At 48.0% G+C, this 21,653-nt stretch overlaps 1 protein-coding gene across 1 annotated transcript in view; it reads right to left on the minus strand.

Annotated features, from left to right (window-relative positions):
• The window catches only part of AIFM3 (apoptosis inducing factor mitochondria associated 3), a 90,189-nt gene that overhangs the window by 27,997 nt on the left and 40,539 nt on the right, over positions 1-21,653 (minus strand). Inside the window, exons 7-11 of the mRNA XM_065417892.1 lie at positions 21,482-21,578; positions 18,532-18,644; positions 13,218-13,304; positions 8,047-8,138; positions 661-791 (exon numbers count right to left, since the gene is read on the minus strand). Of these exons, the coding sequence (XP_065273964.1) occupies positions 661-791; positions 8,047-8,138; positions 13,218-13,304; positions 18,532-18,644; positions 21,482-21,578 (520 nt within the window). The remainder of the gene's footprint in view (positions 1-660; positions 792-8,046; positions 8,139-13,217; positions 13,305-18,531; positions 18,645-21,481; positions 21,579-21,653) is intronic.

The following is a 21,653-nucleotide window of genomic DNA, read 5'->3' on the forward strand; positions in this document are numbered from 1 at the left end:
TTAGTCTCTAAGGTGCCACAAGTACTCCTGTTCCTTTTGTTATTTATGAAATCCGTCTTAATTTGTAATGAGTAACCCCTCTGTCTGTGGGTATTCAAGAAGTATTATAAGAACCTGAAGAGAATGGAATGTTACCAATACAAGTAGACAATTGTGGCAATAGCCACAAGTGAGTCATAAGAAGGGAATTTTTCATTTAAAGGACGTCATGTGGCTGCATACAAAAATAAAACATCCCAGAAAATTCACTAGCTCCATGAACCAGCTACATCTTTTAAGGATCTACAATAGATTATTCTGGCCAAAAAGATCACAAGAAAATTCAAGGGCTAGGCACAGGTCAAAAATATGATTAACAGATGGTAAGGTCTGACCTCATGAATGAAACAGGACATCAAATTTCATCAAGTGATTCCTGCATCCAGTCTAATAACTTCTGACAGAGCTAGAGCAGATCTTTTAGAGAGACATCTTGATTTAAAGATTTCAAGGGATGGAGACTCCACTATTTCCCTAGGTAAACTGTTCCAATGGTTAACTACCCATGTGGAAAATGAGGAATTATAAAGAAAACTATAATATAACGTTTCAAAGGGGAAATTCTGCCCAAAGGTCCCTGAATGGGATTCTTGAGATGTTCTGCCCAAGACCAAATCTCACCAAGGAAAGAGGCTCCCACTATAACTGCATTCTTGCTGCTGGCCAGTTTCACTACCCGGTTGGCATCTTCAGGGGTTCGGATGTTGAAAACATTCTCGACTTCTTTGCCTTTACAGCTAAGGGCTTTGGGCCTGAAAAACACACATTCAGGAAAAGATTTTGTCAGGTTTCAATTGTGGTTTTCTTATCTGCATCCTTTCTGTTACTAAACATGTCTCTGCAAGTGCAGCACAGAGCGACTCAAGGAGCCAACACACTGTCTAATAGAACTGCAAGTGATCTTCCAGCCTGCTGCTCTGACACCAGCCACTACCAGCTCTTGCAATCTCCAAAATAAAATGTAAAATCTCCGTAATAGAGGTGGTCACAGAGAAAGTTTTCTGATCCCCAGCAGTTACTGATTGGCTGGTGATCTCAAGCAGGAGGGGTTCTCTCTCTCATAAATGTTTGTCCCATTTAATGTAACATATTCATTTGTATTCATGATTGAGCTTGACCTGCCCTTGCTATCAGAGCAAGATGGCAGCAGGTTACTTCTGAAGATGGGTGTTTTCATTATGCTCTCCAGACTGCCTGGGGCTCAGTAACCCAGGCCCAAACCAGTTCCCTCCATCTGTGCCAGTGACAAGGGGCATGGTGCTGGGGTGCGAGGCAGAGATTGTAGCCACACTGCAGCAAAACAACAAATTGTACAGCAGAAATGCTGAATCTGGTGGCATCTTGAAAAAAATGTCAACTACTGCAGCTGCCCCAGGGACCTTGACTGAGATGAATGAAACAGTTCACATCTTTTAGAACTATTGTTTCAGGCTTTCTGCAGACTCAGGCACGGGGCCCTGCCTCAGTGACAGCTGGTCTAGTTTTCAGAATTATCTCCAGTACCAAAAGAGCTGGAATCATAATGACCAACTAGAGAAACGTGAGATTCTGGGGCCCAATGCTGCAGCAATGCCTGTGTCATTACTTATACACAGCAGAACTGAAATTGAGAAAGAGACATCCCAAAACAGCCCCCAGACTGGTGACTTGGGCATTGCCCTGGGAAGTAGGATGCCCACGTTCAAGTCCCTGTTCCACATCCAGTGTTTGAGAACAGATCTCCCGCCGTATGCTCATGTGAGTGCTCTAACCACTGGGCTATGGACTCTATCTCTGGTTTTTCCATGAGACAGTCTGTTCTTGCTCAGGCACTTAGCACCAGGAAAAGGGTCACAGCTGCGAATCCCCACAGGAGACAGACACTTTCCTCCAGCCCAAAGTTAGGTGAAGGCATGTGTTAAGCCCCACCCCCTTCCTCCGCATTTCTAATTGGCTAGCTCAGGAGGCTCCCCATTCCGCTTGCTGGGGTCTGCCAATCCCATTCTTAGGCCCCTAACTCTCCCCCTGCATTGCATAGGGAGTGTGGGCACCGTGCTACAGCAGGGCCAGAGGGCAGCAGCACCTAACTCAGGGCTGAGGAGTCCGCTGGGTGGCAGGCAACTAAAAATTAGGCATTGCAGTGCTCAGCTTTGCGACACTCAAGTCTCTATGTGGATCTAGCCCTAAGGGATCTTAGGCAGATACGGGCTTCGATTACATCTGAAAATGGGATTCAGGTTCTTAAGTAACTTTGGTGCTTTTGGAAATTTTACCCAGGTGCTTACGTATAAGGGTTTTAAAAGTATTTTCAAACAATATAATAACATATGAACATTTAGGACTCGATTCCCAAAGAAACTTGGGCATGACAATGCTGAGTATCACCCGCCTAATTTTTAGATGCCTGGAAAAAAATCACTGGGAGTCACAAAGCCCCGCCCCCGCCCAGCCCCCATCCACTCCCTCCTACTTCCCACCCCCTGACTGCCCCCCTCAGAACTCCCAACCCCCCTGCTTCTTGTCCCGACTGCCCCCTGCTGAGAACCCCCCACCCTAACTGCCCCCCTAGGACCCTACCTGTCCCCTGACTGCCCCGAACCTTATCCACTCACATGGGTGGCAGGGTTGTAGAAATTTTGGTGGTGCCCAGAACCCCCCCCCCACCTGCCTAAGGCTCTGGGAGGGGGGTTGGGTGGGGGGAGGAGGTCTGGGGTGCAGGTCCTGGGCTGGGGATTAGGGTGCAGGAGGGGTGTAGTGTGCAGATTCTGGGATAGAGTTTGGGTGCTGGATGCAGGCTCCGGGCTGGGGCAGGGGGTGGGTGTGCAGAAGGGGGTGAGGGGTGCAGGCTCTGGGATGGAGTTTGGGGGTGGGAGGAGGTGCAAAGGGAGGGGATGCAGGCTTTGGGAGGGAGTTTGAATGCAGGAGGGGGGGTGTGGGAAGGGGGGAGGGGGTTTTGGAGGGAGTTTGGGGATAGGAGGGGATGCAGGGGTGAGGGCTGTGGGTCTGAGGATGGGGGTTCATGATGCAGGAGGGGGCTCAGGGCTGGGGCAGAGGATTAGGGTGCGGGGGGATGAGGGCTGGGGCTGGGGCTGAGGGGTTTGGGGCGTTGGAGAGGCTCGGGGCTAGAGTGGAAGGGCAGGGTAAGGGCAGCCTGTCTTCCCATTAGTGGATGGGGGACGCTAGGACCCGGGGGCAGCAGCTGCTGGCTCTGGCAGTACAAGCAGGCAAGGGAGAGGCAGGCAGGGAGGACCCCACGGGGGGGGGGAACACGCGGAGGAGGGGTGGCAGGTGGAGGCCGGGGACCCATCCAACACTTCCCCTCTCCCTGACTGCCCCCCCCCGCACTCCCCTTACCATTCTGGCTCCACGTGTTTGCAAAACATGCTGCCCGGTGGGTCGGTTTGGGTGTTACACAGGGCTGCAGACAGAGGGAGGGGGGAGCAAGGGAGGGCTCTGGCTGCTGGAGGCCAATGGGAGCGGCTCAATCGGCCAAACCGCCCAATCAGCAGCTGCACTCTGCATGGAAGGGAGGGAGGGAGGCGAGGGAGAAAAAACCCCCCGACATTTTAACCTTGTTACCAATTCCTCCCGGACGCTATTTAGAGACGCAAAAGCCGGACATGTCCGGGGAAATACGGACGGATGGTAACCCTAGAGGAGCGGGAACACAGCGCTTTCAGGGGAAGAGGTGGGGCTGGGGAGGGGATTTGGGGAAGGAGTCCAATAGAGGCAGGGAGGGGGCGGAGGTGGGGCAGGGACTTTGGGGAAGGGGTTGGAATGGGGGTGGGGCAGGGGCGGGAGGGGGTGGGGCAGGGGTTGAGCCCCCACCGGCGCCAAGAGAAGTTGGTGCCTATGATAGGAGCAATCTTTTACTCATGAAAGCAACACAATAGTTAAGACTGAAACTGTGAAATGGAATGCTAAACTGTATTATACTGTTTGGCCACTAGGTGGCTCCCTGTGTTACATACCTTAAGCTCACAACAGCCACTCCTTCCTGGCAGTGCATTAAAGGATTTTATAGTGAACACATCTTGTGTGTCTCTCTCTGGGAAGGAAGGTTTGTAGACAGTCCATATCTGGGACAGAAGCCTGACTTGCTAGTAGCAGTCAGGCTTGTACTGAGTACAAGATGTACATGACATAGTGTCAGAAGTAAGCAAGTGCCAGAGGAGAGCAGAAACAGAGGGCACAAATAAAGGTTGTCAGATCTCACACCACTCTTCAGTGCTCCAGAGAATGTTAGCTTTGATGGAGCTGCATCATGGACAGACTGGAAGCAACATTTTGCAAGATTTCACCTTGCTACAAAATTCCACCAGGACCCTGGAGATATCCAGGTATCGTCTTTAATTTATGCTTCGGGGAAACCATTAGAGCATATCTTTAAATCCTTTGACTTTACTGAAGAGTCACAAAGATGACTATGAAAAAGAGTTTGGGCCATGTTTGATGCATACTTTATACCTCAGAGAAATATGGTTTATGAAAGAGCATGCTTTCACAAGAGAATTCAGGAACAGAGAAAATTTGAATCTTTTATAAAAGCCCCCAATGCACTGGCTGATAAGTGATTTTGGGAACACAAACCATAAAAGTATCAGAGACAGGCTGGTTATTGGGTTAACTGACAAGAACCTCTCAGCAACCACAATAAAAGACAGACTTAAAACTACCCATAGCTATGTAGATAGTAAAGCACTCTGAACTAGTCAAACAGCAGAACAAAAGACAGGAGCAACCTGAAAAACCTGAAACTTGGAGGCTGTAAACATGGACAACATGAATGCTAAAAGTCATTACCATAAAAGCCTTGAAGCTATAAGGGGAGTACTAGATTAACTACAAGGCATTTCAGACCTAATGCACAAGATGTGGAAAATTTCACAGCTCAATATGTGTAGCCAGCTAAAGATGCAATAGAGAATAAATGCAAAAAATATGAACATTTTGCAGCTGTTTGCCATACCAAAGCAGTCAGGGAGTTGATTCTTATTACAGACAATCATGAGCCATTGTTTCTGGGATCTATTATGTGTGATGGCAGAGCCTGAAAAGTGAAACTGAATATTCATGCAATGACTATTTACTTTAAAACTGACTCAGGAGCAGACACAACTGTCATCTCAGAAGGGACCTGCAGTCACTTTCAACCTTTCACAGAGCTGAAGTCACCTGACATGGCCTTGAGTAGCCCCAGAGATGTTCTGAACTGCATGGGCCAGCTCACCACAGAAACAGCTTACAAAGACAAAAGCTGTGCATTCAGAGTGCATGTGATCAAATGATCAAAGACCAAAAGCCTTCTCAATCGCAGCGTGGCAAGTAAGAAAGGCGAAAGAACTTGACAGAATTTCATGATACTGGACTTTTGAAATGAGATCCAGCACAAATAAACTTGAGAAAATGCTGAACCATGTAGTGTACACACACCTTGCAGGATTCCTATCCTGTTGCTTCATAAAGGGGAAAATGAATTAGAGAGACTGGAACAAATTGGCATTATCAAGAAAATCTGAGCCACCAGCATGGTGTGCCCCAGTGATATTGGTTATAAAGAATAATGGAAACATATGAATCTGTGTGGCCCCTAAAGACTTAATGAAGCAGTTGTGAAAGAAAAATATATCCTCCCAACACTGGGTGACTTCCTCCCCAAAGCAAAAGGAGCTAGTCTTCTCCAAGCTGGATGCCTCAAGCAGATTCTGGCAAACTTCCTTTAGCCAAAGAGTTGTAAATTGACTCAATTTATCACACCCTTTGGGAGATTTTGCTTTTGAAGACTACCCTTTGGGATTTCCAGTGCATCTGAAATTTTCCAAAGACAAATGGCAGAACTGTTAATGAACAAATGGAGTTGTAGTTTTCATGGATTATATTTTGATATATGGGACTTTGAAGGAAGACCACAACAAAACCTTCAGTGATGTTCAAGCATAATCAGTCCGTCCAGACTGAAGCTAAACAAAGAAAAGTGTTTTTTCCACCTACCCCAAATCGAGTTTTTTGGGACAAATATTAAACAGCAATGGAATCAGTCCAAGCCCTTACAAAGTAAAAGCAATTTGAGAATTGAACACACCAACAAATGTAGCAGAACTGAGTCCCGTACTGGGGATGGTAAATATCTTGTTCGATACCTACAAGATTTCTACAGTGATAAAACTACTGAATGAACTGTTAAAGTCCAACACATCATGGCTATGGGGGACAAATCAAGAAATAGCCTTCAAAGGGTAAAAGAAGTGATCTTAACAGCTCTAGTTCTCAAGTAGTATGATGTGAACAAACCCACAATGGTCAGTATAGATGCAAGCAGCTATGGCCTAGGTGGCGCATTGTTTCAACAACATGGCTCCAAGTGGGAGCCAGTTGCATTTTGCCCTCGCACATTCACAAACCAGGCAGAGACAGGCATTTGGCTACCTGCGTTGCATGCGGAACCTGATCTGGTAGGCATGCTCTGAAACTGCTTATTGGTTTGGGTGAGTTCACCCAAAACAGACTGAGGGGGGAGGAGCAGGGGGAGGACTTCTCTCTCATAACTTTTAGTCCCATGGTTAGGGCACTTAGAGCAGGGAGCCACCTAAGCTAGCCAATGGGAGATGTATTTGAATCCCTGCCCGCTCTGCTCATGATTTACCCACTGATACTTTGGTTACACACATTTATTCATAATTCATAAATAGTTTCTGTGAACAATATTTTAACCTGTGCATTGGTCATCAATTAGGACTTTGGTGACTATCAACTATGCACAGTTAGCAACTCCTGCTGCCTAACATGATATTGGTTTTGCTTCCTGGTTGGATCGCTCCAAAACACAGTTTTCAGATTTGGCGGCACCACCCTTTCCAGCCTGACTGGCTAGTCATGTGAACATATATTCAGACCAGGATTCATAGATCCACACAATCCCACTTTCTTTTTTCGCAAACATTCTTGCAAACAAAAATTCCCCATTCAAATGGTTACGTCAGTTCCCATGTTAGGTTGCTTGACCTAGATTCACAAAGGTATTTTGAGGTGCCTAGAAAATCAAAGTCTGAGTTAGGCTCCCAGGCTATCTTTGAATGGGGAGAGACAGGTGCCTTAGACTGCGGTTCACAAAAGCCAACATGCTAGGCAGGGAGTTGCCTAAGTTAGCCAATGGGAGATGCCAACCAGAGAGGTATCCTAAGCCCCGCCCCTCTCCCGGAGATAGATGTCGGAGTCGGGGCGGCTGGGAAGCTAGTGATTCTCAGCTGTAAACCCTCTTTGGAGTTAGCTGCCTCAGGCAAATTTTGGGAAGAGGAAGACACCAGAGAGAGACAGACAGACAGACTCACTCTCCTGATAGCTAGTACATCACCCAGGATCCAGTCTCCGTGCACCAATGTTTCTTTAATGGTTTATCCACAGTGGCACAGCTTCAACAGGAGAGAGTTTGGGAGCCCCACAAGAGAATAGCCCTTAGGCCAGTGGTTGGAGCACACACCTGAGAGGTGGCAGATCCCTGTTCAAATTCCTGCTCATCAGGCTGGGGGGAGACTTGAGCTGGGGGGTCTCACATCCCAGGTGAATGCCCTAATCACTGGGCTAAGAGTTGGGGAGATCCTCCTTTCCTGCCCCTCTCACTGGCTGTTGTGCTCTGAGCACACCTACCTGACCGGGCCTGCACACAGATAAGGGGGCTAAATGCTTATCTGCCCCCAGTTCACGAATTGCTCTTGGGCTCAGGTGGGAGATAGGTCTCAAAACACCTAGAGGGAGGCAGCTTGTGCCTGCCCAGAGGCAGAAATGTGCATCAAGATAATTTTTTTTTACTGGAAAAAATGTAGGTGCCTAGTGAGTTGAGGCACCTACAAGGTTTAGTAGGAGTTTTGTGGGTCACAATGGAGATGAGAAGTGGGATTTAGGCCCTAAATTTGGGGGTTTGATGCCCAAGTACCTTTGTGAGTCTAGGCCTTTATCCCTAGGCACAAGCTCCTTATGTTCTCATAAGAGTAGAATTTGTCTTGGTGTGGATTATGTTTGTTCGTAGCTTACGTGTTTCCAGTTGCTATCAGCAGTTTGTTATAGTCCATCTTAAATCCATCCTTGAACACAGCTATCTTGTTCTTGATGTCCACAGCCGCAACCTGCAATCAGTTCTAAATAATGTTACGGGGCAAAATCGGAGACGCTTATTGAGATACCAAAGGGTTTAGCTCCAAGTGGGCAAAGGGCTGGTCTCATCTCAGAGCACGCTGGCAGCCTCGCCTGCTGCTCTGGGCTGAGTTTTCCATGGATCACATTGCATTAGCTCATGCAACCAATTCATTCATTTGGTTTTCATCGTGAATTGGTTTGTTGCTCAAAAAAATCAGGGTGCGATTAGTACTGGTGAAAGCAAAGGAGGCTGAGACTGGAGGAGTTCTGGACAAGAGTCTCCAGGCAGCTCAGACAGACTTGCCTGCAGCACTACTTGTTATTCCAGCCGTGGGCCCATTTTGAATGGGGCAGCTATAAAATGGGCACTTGTTTCAGCGCTACGTGTCGTTCAATGTTCAATTTTCATAGACATCGGCGGCTATGTCTGTGACAACCTATCATTCCCTATCCAACAGTTTGAGGAAATTACCACCCTTACTTAAGTGTACCAATTTTCTGTGGCTAAAGTAGGGTGACCAGATGTCCCGATTTGATAGGGACAGTCCTGATATTTGGGCCCTTTTCTTATATAGGCTCCTACTTACCCCCCCCCTCCTGATTTTTCACACTTGCTGTCTGGTCACCCTAGGCTAAAGGCATGTGCCTAGAGCTGTCTGTAGTATTGATTAGTGCACTGAGAAGGCACTCACAATAGGCTCTTCACCATTTTAGGGCCCTACCAAATTCATGGTCCATTTTGGTCAATGTCATGGTCACGGGGTATTTAAATTAGTCAATCTCACGTTTTCAGATGTTTACATCTGAAATTTCATGGTGTTGAAATCGTGGGGGTCCTGATCCAAAAGGGAGACATGGGGGGGTCACAAAGCTGTTGTAGGGGGGTTGCAGGATTGCCACCCTCACTTCTGCCGGGGACAGTACCCAGAAGTGGGTCTGATCTCCTCCCTGAGAGCAGACATTCAGGGGAAGAAGAAGTCCTGTCTCTGCCCAGCCCAGCCCAGCTGGGACTAGTAGCTTGGACTGGAAAAACCAGCCCCATTGGTTTTGGTTTGGATTGGTTCTCACGAGCCGGGGTCTTCACCCTAGGCCTCTCCCACAGCAGCCAAGCCATTAAATCCTGAGCTGTCCTGCAACAATCATCATGATCATCTGTGTGCACGTGAAAGATACCAAGAGCAAAGAACCTTGACAATTCCAGTGTGACCACAAACAGGAACCTGGTGCAGCAGGGCAACTTCTACTGTAACACTAGTCCTGCCTTAACCCCATCTCAGGACTCTCTCTCTCTCTCACACACACACACACACACACACACACACACACACACACACACACACACACACCAATGCAGCAGGAAATCTGCATTTGAGGCAGCAGATGGAAGTGGCACAGCAGCACCACTTCCTTGAACGCCCCTTCTAGATTCATAGACACCAGGGCCATGAAGGGACCAGGGTGATCATTAGTCTGACCCCTGCAGAACAGAGGCCAGAGAACTGCCCCCAAATAATTCCTAGCGTGGATCTTTTAGCAAAACAGCCAGTCTTGATTTTAAAACAGTCAGTGATGGAGAATCCACCCTGACCCTTGGTCAGTTGTTCCTTAGCATGAGCCGCATTGTCTTTGATCAAGTGGCAGCTAAGCCAGCACCCGTCCTGCAGGGTCATGCAACCAGGTTTTTGTGATAAAAGTAAAGTCAGGGCTGCATCCTTAATTACACTGTGGATGGTGGTAACTTTATAAGCTACTGACCTCACATTAAACAGCAGGAAGTGAAGAACAGGATCCCAACATGCTGAGAATTAATACAAGGAAAAAGCAATGGGTCCGGTGTTAGAGGTGAGCCGTCTGGGGTAGAGATTATCTGTCTTTTATACTTGTGTATACAACACCTAGAACAATGCAACCCCGATCCGGGACTGGGGCCTCGGCGTGCTGCCGTAATACACATAAATAGAATAATAAAGTTCCTGGCCCAGGTTTATGCCCAACATACAGTTTGGTTTCCTGTTTTGTCTCTTCTACCCAGTGCCGTGGGGAATGAGCTGTCCAAGCACCTCGTGGGCCTATCAGCACCCCGGCACTCAGCAGTGCTGTGTCACTCGCTGACCATACTACGGTGGCCCGCAAAGGGGCCGAGAAAGGAAACGTGAACAGGTAGGAAGAAGGAGTCTGTAAAAATAACTTGACAAAAAGCAAGCAAGGCAACGATTAGAAAATCTAGATGTACAAGAGAGCCAGGATAAGTTGCCTCCAAGTGTATTAAGACAATAGTTAATGGCTTTATTGTATCGCTGACACTGACTCTGGAAAAACCACAAGCAAATTAGGAGAACCTGAGAAACTGGCTGATAAAAGAAGGAAGTTGGGTCCCTGTATGTCTAACTGGTATCCTTGGTAAAATAATACAACCAGTCTTGAGTGGAAGAGTCTAAGTTAGGGTCCAATTCCTCGAAGTGCTGGGTAATTCCTATTGCAATGCATGGAGCGGCAGTGCTCAGCACCTAACTCCTGTCGGGTGACAGCCATGAGCAATAGACAATCTAGTCTGGAGAGAACATGTCCTGCCAGCACATTGGATTGCTTTTCGGAGACACTTCTAGAATCATGGGCAGATCTTGCCCCAGTGGACTCCGGGCAGCATATTGCTCTGTGGCTCAGCCCGAGTCTGGCTGTGGAGTACTATCTGCATCCTGAGCGGAGAACAAGGACTCTGCCGAAGGGGAGGACTCAGCCTCCCACCCCTGGGCTCATGAGGAGCATGTTGCACAAAGCCTCCCCAAGCCTGGGAAGTCCAGGGCAGGTCTTGGCAGCTGTGTGGGAATCCTTAAAGGACCACAGACAGCTCCAGAATAGAACTGCCAGCCGGGATGAAGTTCTCCTTCTCCCGGTAACGGTGAGCTGGGGGAGGTAAAGACCACATCAGTGCCTCTCCATCCACAGGGATGACACCCGGGACTCCCCTCCTTTTATGGCAGCTCCATGGGCCAAGGCTGCACTAACCTCCATGGAGGAGAAGGGGGACATATATGTGAGGGCTAATAGCAGCATAGGCGTTGACTCCGTAGGTGCTCCAAGAATGGAGCACCCACAGAAAAAAAAATCATGGGTGCTCAGCACCCACCAGCCACCCACCCATCAGCTGTTTGGCAAGATGGGGGACTCTATCCTGGGAGGCAGTGACTCTGAAAGAGACTTGGGGGTCATGGTGGATAATCAACTGAACATGAGCTCCCAGTGCGACGTTGTGGCCAAAAGAGCTAATGCGATCCTGGGCTGCATGAACCGGGGACTCACAAGTAGGAGAAGAGATATTTGGCACTGGTGAGACCACTGCTGGAACACTCTGTCCAGTTTTGGTGCCCACAATTCAAGAAGGAGGTTGATAAATTGGAGAGGGGGTCAGAGAAGAGCCACAAGAAAGATTAAAGGATTAGAAATCCTGCCTTATAGTGACATATTCGAAGAGTTCATTCTATTCAGCTTAACAAAGAGGGAGTTAAGGGGTGATTTGATTACAGTCTATCAGTATCTACATGGGGAACAAATATGTAACAATGGGGTCTTCACTCTAGCAGAGAAAAGTATAACACGATCCAATAGCTGGAAGCTGAAGCTAGACAAATTCAGACTGGAAATAAGGGGTAAATTTTTAATGATGAGAGTAATTAACCACTGGAACCATTTACCAAGGGTCATGGTGGCTTTTCCATCACTGATAATTTTTAAATCAAGGTTGGATTTTTTTTCCTGAGTGATCTGCTCTAGGAGTTATTTTGGGGCAGTTCTCTGGCTTGTGTTATGTAGGAGGTCAGACTAGATTGGTCCCTTCTGGCCTAGGGATCTATGAACGTGTTGTAGCTCAGGGGTCAGTTTGGTATTTTTGCCACGGTTTTAGCTGGGACCATTCACGTATAAACATTTTATTTCTAGGCTCCTGTCTCCACTAGTGAGAAAGAAGAGCTGGCTCGGCTGCCAGACTGGTGTAATAAAATAGCAAGTACATGCCTTTCAGGCTGCCACAGGTTGTTTTCTTTCAAAGGCTCTTGAGATCTGTTCTCCTGGCTTCTACCTGAGATTTCAAACTTGGCTGCTGCAGAAACTTGCAGTTCCACAGCTAGGTATCTCCCATGTTCCCTATTTTATTGCTGAGTTTTCTATCTCAATACACTCCCCATTCGTTTGTTTAATCAAGATGTGTATCACCTGGCATCTCGTTAAAACCAGTTAATTCAATTAATCAGATACGTTTTACTCAAAGGAAGTGGCAACTCTTTGCTGAGCCTAGAAAGACTTTTCCACTAATCCCCTACCCTCTCCTTTTGGACAGTAGCTGCATTCGCTTTTTCCACAAAGTGCTTTTACTTCTTTAGTTTTAAGGGATTCCCCCCCCCCCCCAGTATTGGGTCTTCCAAGTCTTGCTGTCAGTTGTCTTAATTTCTCTCCATCTGTGCAGACCTTGCATCATTTTAGTTGCCCTTCCTTAAATCCCTAAAGGTCACCTGAGGTAGTGAAGAGAGCCCGGTGTGGTCAGGAGAGAGATGCTTTTGAACAATCGCTGCTACATTAAAGTGAGTTAGGCCAGCTGTCAGAGTCCACAATGCACAGGGAGAGTTCGGTGCTAAGAATGGGATCTACAAAAACCAGTATGCTGAGCAGGCAGCCGCATAAACCAGCCAATAGGAAATGCCAAGAAGAGGGGTGGGGCCTAAGCCCCATCTCTCAACAGGAGTTAGGCATTTAAATGTGGGCCAGAGGAACTGGGGTTCCACTGAGCATGTTCAGTGTGAGAACAGCCGCAGTGAGCGTCCATCTTGTAGCTATTTGCTAGCCAAGCTAACGGCAGCTTTGAATAGCGACATCCAGCTGGGATCTTGTTATGAAGTGAGGGCTTTGATGCAGCTTTTGGTAATATTTCTGTCGAGGCAATTTGACAGTGCCAGCTAGCAAAGCTAGCTTTTTCTTTTTCTAGCCACATACAGTCTCTGTGTTCGATACAGAACTCCCAAGATATACACTGCGTGCTATTTTGTATGACTGCACCATGCAAATCTTGTTCTCCTTACCTGTGTTTCAGTCAGGACCTCAATGTCATTTGTACGGAAGAATTCCTTAGGGCGCAAGGTGATCTGATCTAAGTGGGAATCCATTGACTGCAACAAAGAAGCAATTTTGCTGTCAATTACACAGTTCACAGTGTGAGAGACGTGTGTGAATTCCCAGTTACAGCATTTACACATGTGTAAGAGCCGTTTTCCCAGTGCTTTTCAGTGATAGCCTGAAATCTGTCCTTGCAGTAACCTGGTACACAGGAAATCTCTGAAGGTGACCAGGGCTAAGGGAAGGATCTCCATTGACTTGAATGGACTTGGTATTGGGCCTTAATTCCTTTTATATTAACTCACACTGCAGTACAAGAATTGACCTACTAAGAAAGACAGGAAGGGAAGGCTTTTGAATAGCTGTAAAGTGGAAGTTCAAAAGACATAGCATGGAAGAGCACAGAGACAGACAAAGGGGCCAAGAAAATGGTTACTTTGGGAAAGAGGATCAGTTATCCACTGATCACTGCAGAATTTTCAAAAGTACCCAACTTATTTAGGAGCAAATGTCCCAGAAAGAGTCAAAACACAAGCCCTTATCTAGTTCTTTTTTGAACCTAGTTATACTTTTGACCTTCACAACATCCCCTGGCAATGAGTTCCACAGATAAATTGTGCATTGCGAGAAAGAGTATTTCCTCTCCTTTGTATTAAACCTGATGCCTAGTAATTTCACTGGGTTGTAGTCAATTTGTAGCCAGTGATACAAACATATATACACATAGGGAAGGAATAAGTATGAATTAAGGCAGTAATACAAAAGCTTACATGTCCCAAGCCCGTAAGGCAATAACTTACAAACTAACTGAGGCCAAAGGCTTGAGATCTGGACACAAGTAACTAACCTATACATGACCTTGTATTTACAAGATGTCATAAGATAAAGTGATGTTCTAAGTAAATGTTGCTAAATTGCTGAGAGTTGACAGCAAAATGCTAGTTTATACCAGCTTTAGATATTTTAAGTTAGGAAAATCAGCAGATGTTCAACCACAAGAATGCCATAGAAACTTATTGACATGTGGCCCATTGGCGACTGCCAGTAGCAAAACTCCCCAATTGCTGGAGATGGGACACTAGATGGGGCGGGTTCTGAGTTACTATAGAGAATTCTTTCCCAGGTGTCTGGCTGGTGGGTCTTGCCCATATGCTCAGGGTCTAACTGATCACCATATTTGGGGTCTGGAAGGAATTTCCCCTCAGGCCAGATTGGCAGGGACCCTGGGGGGGTTTCGCCTTCCTCTGCAGCATGGGGCATGGGTCACTTGCAGGCCTAAACTAGTGTAAATAATGAATTCTCCGTAACTTGAAGTCTTTAAACCATGATGTGAGGACTTCAGTCACTCAGCCAGAGGTGAGAGGTCTATTACAGGAGTGGGTGGGTGAGGTTCTGTGGCCTGTGACGTGCAGGAGGTCAGACTAGATGATCATGATGGTCCCTTCTAACCTTAAAGTCTATGAGTCTGTTTGATTTGTTCCTGCACAACATTTTGATTAAAAGACTAGAACAATATAAAATTAAAGGGCACATATTAAATGAATTAAAAACTGGCTAACATAGGTCTCAAAATGTAATTGTAAATGGGGAATCATCACAGAGTGGGTCTGTTTCTAGTGGGGTTCTGCAGGGATCAGTTCTTGGCCCTACGCTATTTAACATCTTTATTAATAACCTGGAAGAAAACATACAATCATCACTGATAAAGTTTGCAGATGATACAAAAATTGGAAAGTGGGTAAATAATGAAGAGGACAGGTCACTGATACAGAGGAATCTGGACTGCCTGGTAAACTGGGCCTAAGCAACCAACATGTATTGTAGTACAGCTACTGTATAGATCTGGGAACAAAGCACGCCGGCCGTACGTACAGGATGGGGGACTCTATCCTGGGAAGCAGTGATTCTGAAACAGATTTGGGGGTTGTGGTGGATAATCAGCTGAACATGAACTCCCAGTGCGACGCTGTGGCCAAGAACTAATGTAATCCTGGTATTCGTAAAGAGGGGAATCTCGAGTAGGAGCAGAGAGGTTATTTTATCTCTGTATTTGGCACTGGTGTGACTGCTGCTGAAATACTGTATCCAGTTCTGGTGCCCACAAGCAGGGCCGCCCAGAGGATTCAGGGGGCCTGGGGCAAAGCGGGGGAGCTGCGGCGCTTGTATTCACCCGGCGGCGGTCCGGGTCTTCGGCGGCATTTCGGCGGCGGGGGGCCCTTCAGTCGCTCCGCGTCTTCGGCAGCACTGAAGGGCCCCCCGCTGCCGAAATGCTGCCGCCGGGCCAGGCTCCAGCTGGTCCCTTGCCCCCCTGCCGCCCCCCGCCCTGTTCCTGCGGCCCCACTTGCCCCCCCCCGGGCGGCCCTGCCCACAAGCAAGGGCGCAGGAACAGGGCGGGGGGCGGCAGGGGGGCAAGGGACCAGCTGGAGCCTGGCCTGGGTAAGAGCGGCCCCAGGAGCCTGGGCAGCTGTGGGGAGCCGTGGACCCTCCACCTGCCCGGGGGGGGGGGGGCTCGAGAGCAGTCCCTGGCCTGTGTCCCCACCCCCTGGACCCCCCCATCCAGGGCAGATGGAGGCTCTGTGGCTTCCCATTGTTGCCCAGATGGCTCTTGCCACAGCCTGGCTGCAGCTCTTCGGCCCCCAAGATCCCACCCCCCCTGGCCAGGCCAGAAGCTGGAGCCGGGTCAGGGTAAGAGCCACGCAGGCAGCTGTGGGGAGCCGTGGACCCTCTGCCCTGGGCGGAGGGTCTGGGGGGGTAGGAACATGGACTGGGGGCTGCTCTCACGCCCCCCCCCCCGAGCAGGTGGAGGGGCCCAGGCTCCCCGGCTCTGCCCACAAGTCCAGAAGGATGTTGATAAATTGGAGAGAGTTCAGAGAAGAGCTGCGAGAATGATCAAGGGATTAGAAAACCTGACAGGCTCCAGCAGCTCAATCTATTTTGGACTCAGCACCGCACAACATAACACCCTCCCCTCCCCCTCCTGGCTCTGACGGGGTGGTGTCAGCCGAGCACACACACAAACCCTGCAGTGTCCTCTGCTTGGATCCTATTGGGTTCCAGAAAGCTGGGCGGGCGCAAGCCGCCCACAGCTAAAGGACCTTCCCCCAGCCTATGGGGAGGATCCACAGAGCCCGGGAAACTCACATATGGGGGACAACGGAAAAAATAACAAGCAGGGGTGTGAAGATCAAAGGGTCAAGAAAAGGAAACCTGAAGGGGACACCGAGCAGAGAACCCCGGACAGCGCCCACTGCTCCTCAAAGGCATCAAGGGAGCCAGGGGACACTGCCAAGAGGAACTCTGCCCGGATGCATGGACAGAGGGAGGATCGGAAATAGGCCCCACAGTCGCAGAGAACCCCTCAGCCAACATCCTCTCCCTGGGGTTACAGACGGCCACCTTGGCCATCGCTAGGAGGAAGTTAACTGGGAGGTCCCACGACTCTGTGGGGCCACGGACAGGGTGTGATAGATAAGGAGGTAGGGGGAGAAGTGCAGCCAAAAACGTAAAAGTAGGTCCAGGAGGAGCCGGAAAAGGGGCTGCAACCTGGTGCCCTTACGGTAAATGTGCGCCAGGGTCTCCCTCATGCCGCAGAAGGGACAGGAGTGAACCGTGCCCAATACATGCCCGTGCTCACAACCCCATGGAGGAGCCGCCAGCCGATATCCCTGGTGGGCCGCGGGACTAGGATGGAATATAGGCTGGCCCACCAGGGTTCCTCACCCTCGACAGATGACATTAGGTCCCGCCACTTGGTATCGGGGTGGGACACGAGGGTGAGGAAATGGAGAGTCTGGAGCACAAGCGTGTACAGATGTGCCCTTGGCGTGGTTCAGAAGTGAACTAGCTGCAGGTCACGCAGCTGGTTTGAGGTATCAGGGTGGGGCAGCCGGGGAGGCTCACGGGACAGGGGCCCGATGAAAAGATCCAGAGGGACTGTGGTGTGGGGTGGGCGGGGAGCATCCTCCCTCAGGACCTGCTCGAGGTAAGCTCGAGAGGCGGGTGACAAGGCTGCCCTCACCTCCTGAAGTACGCACCGGGGAGTACGGAGGGTGGAGAGCCCCATACACGGAGTGAGCTGAGCTGAGCTTCTGCTTGGATGGGTGGCAGGTTTTTAGTGATAGGTCAGATTTTGTCCCAGTGCCTAATGCCAGCTCCAGAGGAGCAGAGTTAAGGTTGTGTCAGGGTGGGAGATATTTTTAACTCTGTGTTCTCTGGTTTCCAGAGGTTTACATTTTTCTTCACTTATCTCTTTATTTTCTGCTTTCCAGAGATTAAACGTTACCCATCCTCCATGTTCTGGAAGGGTGTATCACTAACAAGCCCACTTTAACTTTGTGTGAAAGAAATCTGGTACCGTGAATGTCATTTAAAAAAAAAAATTTATGCTTACAACCTTCACTTCATTGTAAAGATTTCTGCCTAGGAATATATGAAAGAATTAAAGGTAACAATATAGAGATTAAACCCAATTCTCCCTGTATATGGATTTGCTTTGGGAATATTTACAAGTTCCTCATTTTTATGCAGACAGGCCAGTACTATGATTGAAAGTTGAACATAGGGTTTTGTATTTAATATCCTCAGTTGTTTGCAGAAAAGAAACGTCAAGCAAAAGAAGAAACAAGAGGTCAAAATGGAACAAAAGGTGCCCGTATATTTAGTAAAAGATGCATCACAGCAATAAATTCTGCTACTCCTGAAGCAGCCATTTGGCTCGATCAACGTCAGGTGAATTTGTAGTTGCTGCTCTACACCAGCCATGTGAAAGAAGAAGAAGATTTAATTATGTTGGGACAAGGTCCCCAGCCAAGATTTGCTAAAGCAGGTTATGTAACCTGAGACCTAGATCACCTGACTGTGCTCAGTAACCAGTAGCTCTCTCTGGTTTTAATGGGAGCTGAGAGCTAATCAGTACTTATGAACATGAGGCCACTTATTTAGATACCTAACTATGGACTTAGGAACTTGACATAACGCATGTACATTGGGAAATCTCGGCTCCAGCTTTCATCAGGTTCCGTCTATTATTGGCCTTAGATGATGTTATACGAGGCAGGAGGAGGGTTCACGGGTTGGCCTCCGAAAACACACACTAAAAGGGTGACACGCTCCAGAAGTCCCTGGAATTAAGTTTATTGACAGTGCCTCAGTGCAATAAAAGGACAAGCTGGCAAAGTTTCTAGTGACCTGGGACACCCACTGTCCAGTGAGAGAAACACTCTGAGAGGGGAGCCCAGTAGCTGTTCGGTAAGAATATGAAACATTCTGGATGATACAAACCTTACTTAGCTTGGGTCGGTCATAGGGTAAGTGTCTGTCCATTGTGCACATGACGATCCTGTCGGAGAAACCTTCCTGTCTTAAGGTCTCTGCACAAACTAATCCAGCAGCACCTAAGAGACAGAAGGCCAGTAATTGCTACATATGTATTTTATTTAACAAGTGAAAAGTTTAGCATCCGTCCAGTAGAGGCTCCATAATCTCTCACACCTTTTTTTTGTGAATCTAGCCCTTCATTTCTTTTGCTTTTATGAATAAATAAATAAATAAAAAGGTAGCCTAGCGCTATTCCGGTAATGGGAGTGGATTCCGAAGTGCTCCATTGGGTAGCAGGTTTTACTCTGTCCCCAGAGCTTCTGCCTCACTTGTTAGGGTGTGAACCCCCTGCCTTCTGGCTGGAACTGGAGCATTAGGAGGGCTGTAAAATGAGCTGGCTGAAACCTGGAAAAGACATTAATCAAACACGTCCTCTGATTAAATCGTCATTATCTGATGAGTAACTTGGGTCCGGATTCTGATGTCCATTCCCATGGGTAGCTGTGCCTTGCTCCAGGACCAGTCCCCTTGAAACCGAGAGGCAGGAGCGTCAGAATTTGGCTTGTATCCAGCAAAGCGCACTGGCACAAAGGGAGTGGGAAATGCAACAGGAGAAGAGCAGGCATAGCTGGCTTCTAAACAGCTCTTCCCACAGCAGGAAGCAAGAGGACAAGGAGTGGTGGAGCATGGTGTGCTTTGGCTTTCCCCCATGGCATATGGCACCTGAGGGACTACAGCCATCTGGCATAAGCAAGAATAGCCCCAGGCTGTAATCTGCACCGGGGCCAGGGGCCAAGCAGCGAATCAACAGCTCACTCCCTGATAGCCCGGCTCTACGTCGCTAAGCATGACCTGAGTAAACCGTGACATTTTTTTATTTTTTTTATTTTTTTATTTTTAAATCCGGCCTAGGATTTGACTAACTCCAGAGATAATCAAATACCACAAAATGTCCTTGTTCTATTAGTCGTGCCATGACAACCTATGCTGAACAATGTCTTGGCCAAACAGTACCGTACCAGCTCTAGGTGTATACTTGCAGCTTTGAAAAATGAGTAGAAATTTGTCAGACTTGGGGCTCTTCTGCGACTGAACCTGCAGTAATGGTGTCTTTGCAAGCAATGACTAGTCCATGCTAACCATCATTGGAAAGGCAGCGTCCACCATGTCTCCCTGTCCTCTGGAGAAAAGCAACAGCAGGGAAGTTTGTTGCTGCCTACAGGCTGGTGGAGTCTTCTCTTCTGTAAAGTTTTGTTCCATCCACGAAAAACATTTTAAGAAAAGCACAAAGTACCAACACAAATGCAACTGGCCCCTCCTACTCCCACCCCTCCTCCAATTTGTCTCTGGTAAGTTTGGAACTAAGGCATGTCTACACTAGGGAAATTCTGTAAAATGATCTCATTGTTGCTATCACCATTTCAGCTTGGCTGGTGCTAATTATACTGAGAGCACTAGTGTCAAGGGGCTGTTTTAAGCACTGAACTGGTTAAACATACTCTGAGCTGCGTATAAGACCCAGTGCTTAAAGTAAGTACTACAGCCAGTAACCCATCTGCGCTAGAGCCATAGATTCCAAGGACAGACAGTAGCACTGTGGTCATCTAGTCGGAGCTCCCTGAATTAATTCCTGTTTGAACTAGAGCAGGTCTTTTGGAAAAACTAGGTTGTGGAAACCAATGCAGTTGAACTGGTGACAGAGCAATGGTGGAAGTTTTGCAAAATTTTCTTACTGTAGACAAAGCTGTAATTCCAAACTTAATACACACCAGTTGGGAGAGAGATTGGGGAGGACAGGCCAGCAGGGCCAGAAGCTTTGCTATTATATACCTGCATTTTATATAGGCTAGGAGAGTGGAGGTTATCAGCAGCTCAGGAGCATGGGGGGGGGGGAGTGTCTAAGGCCTTGTCTACACTTACCAAGGCATGGCGATTGATGCATTGGCGGTCGATTTAGCAGGTCTAAATCAACCGCTGATCACTCTCCCATCGACTCCTGTACTCCACCTGAACGAGAAGTGCAAGGGGAGTCGACAGGAGAGCGTCTCCCATTGATGTCGCGTAGTGTGGACACTGCGGTAAAGAGATCTAAGTACGTCGACTTCCGCTACGTTATTCATGTAGCTGAAGTTGCGTAACTTAGATCGATCTCCTCCCATAGTGTAGACAAGGCCTGCCATGCGGGCAGGGGACTGGACTCGATGACCTCTCGAGGTCCCTTCCAGTCCTAGAATCTATGAATCTATGAATCTAAGGAACTGGTAGTTCGGATGGTGATTAGACAGAGAGCTGCCTGGGAGTCTGGTGACAGTTTAGGAGGAAATGACTGTATTCACAGAGTGGGATAATTAAAACATATCAGGTGCAGGACTTAGGGGTTACTTATACACAGGACCTCCCCATGTCCCTCTATTGCTCTGGATCTAGGGTGTGTATGGTCTCAATACAGACCAGGAACATAACTTACTGGGCTAACTGTGCAGTGAAGAAATACCCTGAGAAACTTGCAGTGGGAGCAGTAGTTATTTACCCAGTGTGGGAGGTTGGGGAAGGGCTTCCACAAAGTTTGGGAGCAAATGTCTATAAATTAGATGCATGGGGACATTGTACACAGAGTCGTAGATTTTCATCTAGTCTGACTTGCTGTATAGCCCAGGCCAATGGTTAGTGTAGTGGCATACACAGATCTTGAGCTTAGTTAATAATTCTCTATTGCTGGATCTGGTGTGTGGGTCTATACACATTAGGAGAATGGACAGTTATGTACCCAGACTGGGAGTGGGCTGGGTGTATCCACAGACTGGCTGGGAAGATGAAGGGTATACATCAGTTAGCATATACTATTTACTGTTCTCTTTATATCCTGCACTGTAATGACAGAGATCTGCTGCTGTCAGCAGGCACATCTCGATACCTGCTCCGATGATCAGCACGTTGGTGCTACTGATATTGTAGTTGCTGAGGGAGATACATTTTGCCATAACCTTTGTCCTTCTTTGCGTCAGAAGAGCCTGCGTAGCAATTAACGAGATGATTGTCATTAACGGTTCAAAGCTTTAACTTTGCCAGGTACAAATGGGAACAGC

Source organism: Emys orbicularis, chromosome 16 (genome assembly GCF_028017835.1).
Source record: "Emys orbicularis isolate rEmyOrb1 chromosome 16, rEmyOrb1.hap1, whole genome shotgun sequence".
NCBI lineage: Eukaryota > Metazoa > Chordata > Testudines > Emydidae > Emys > Emys orbicularis.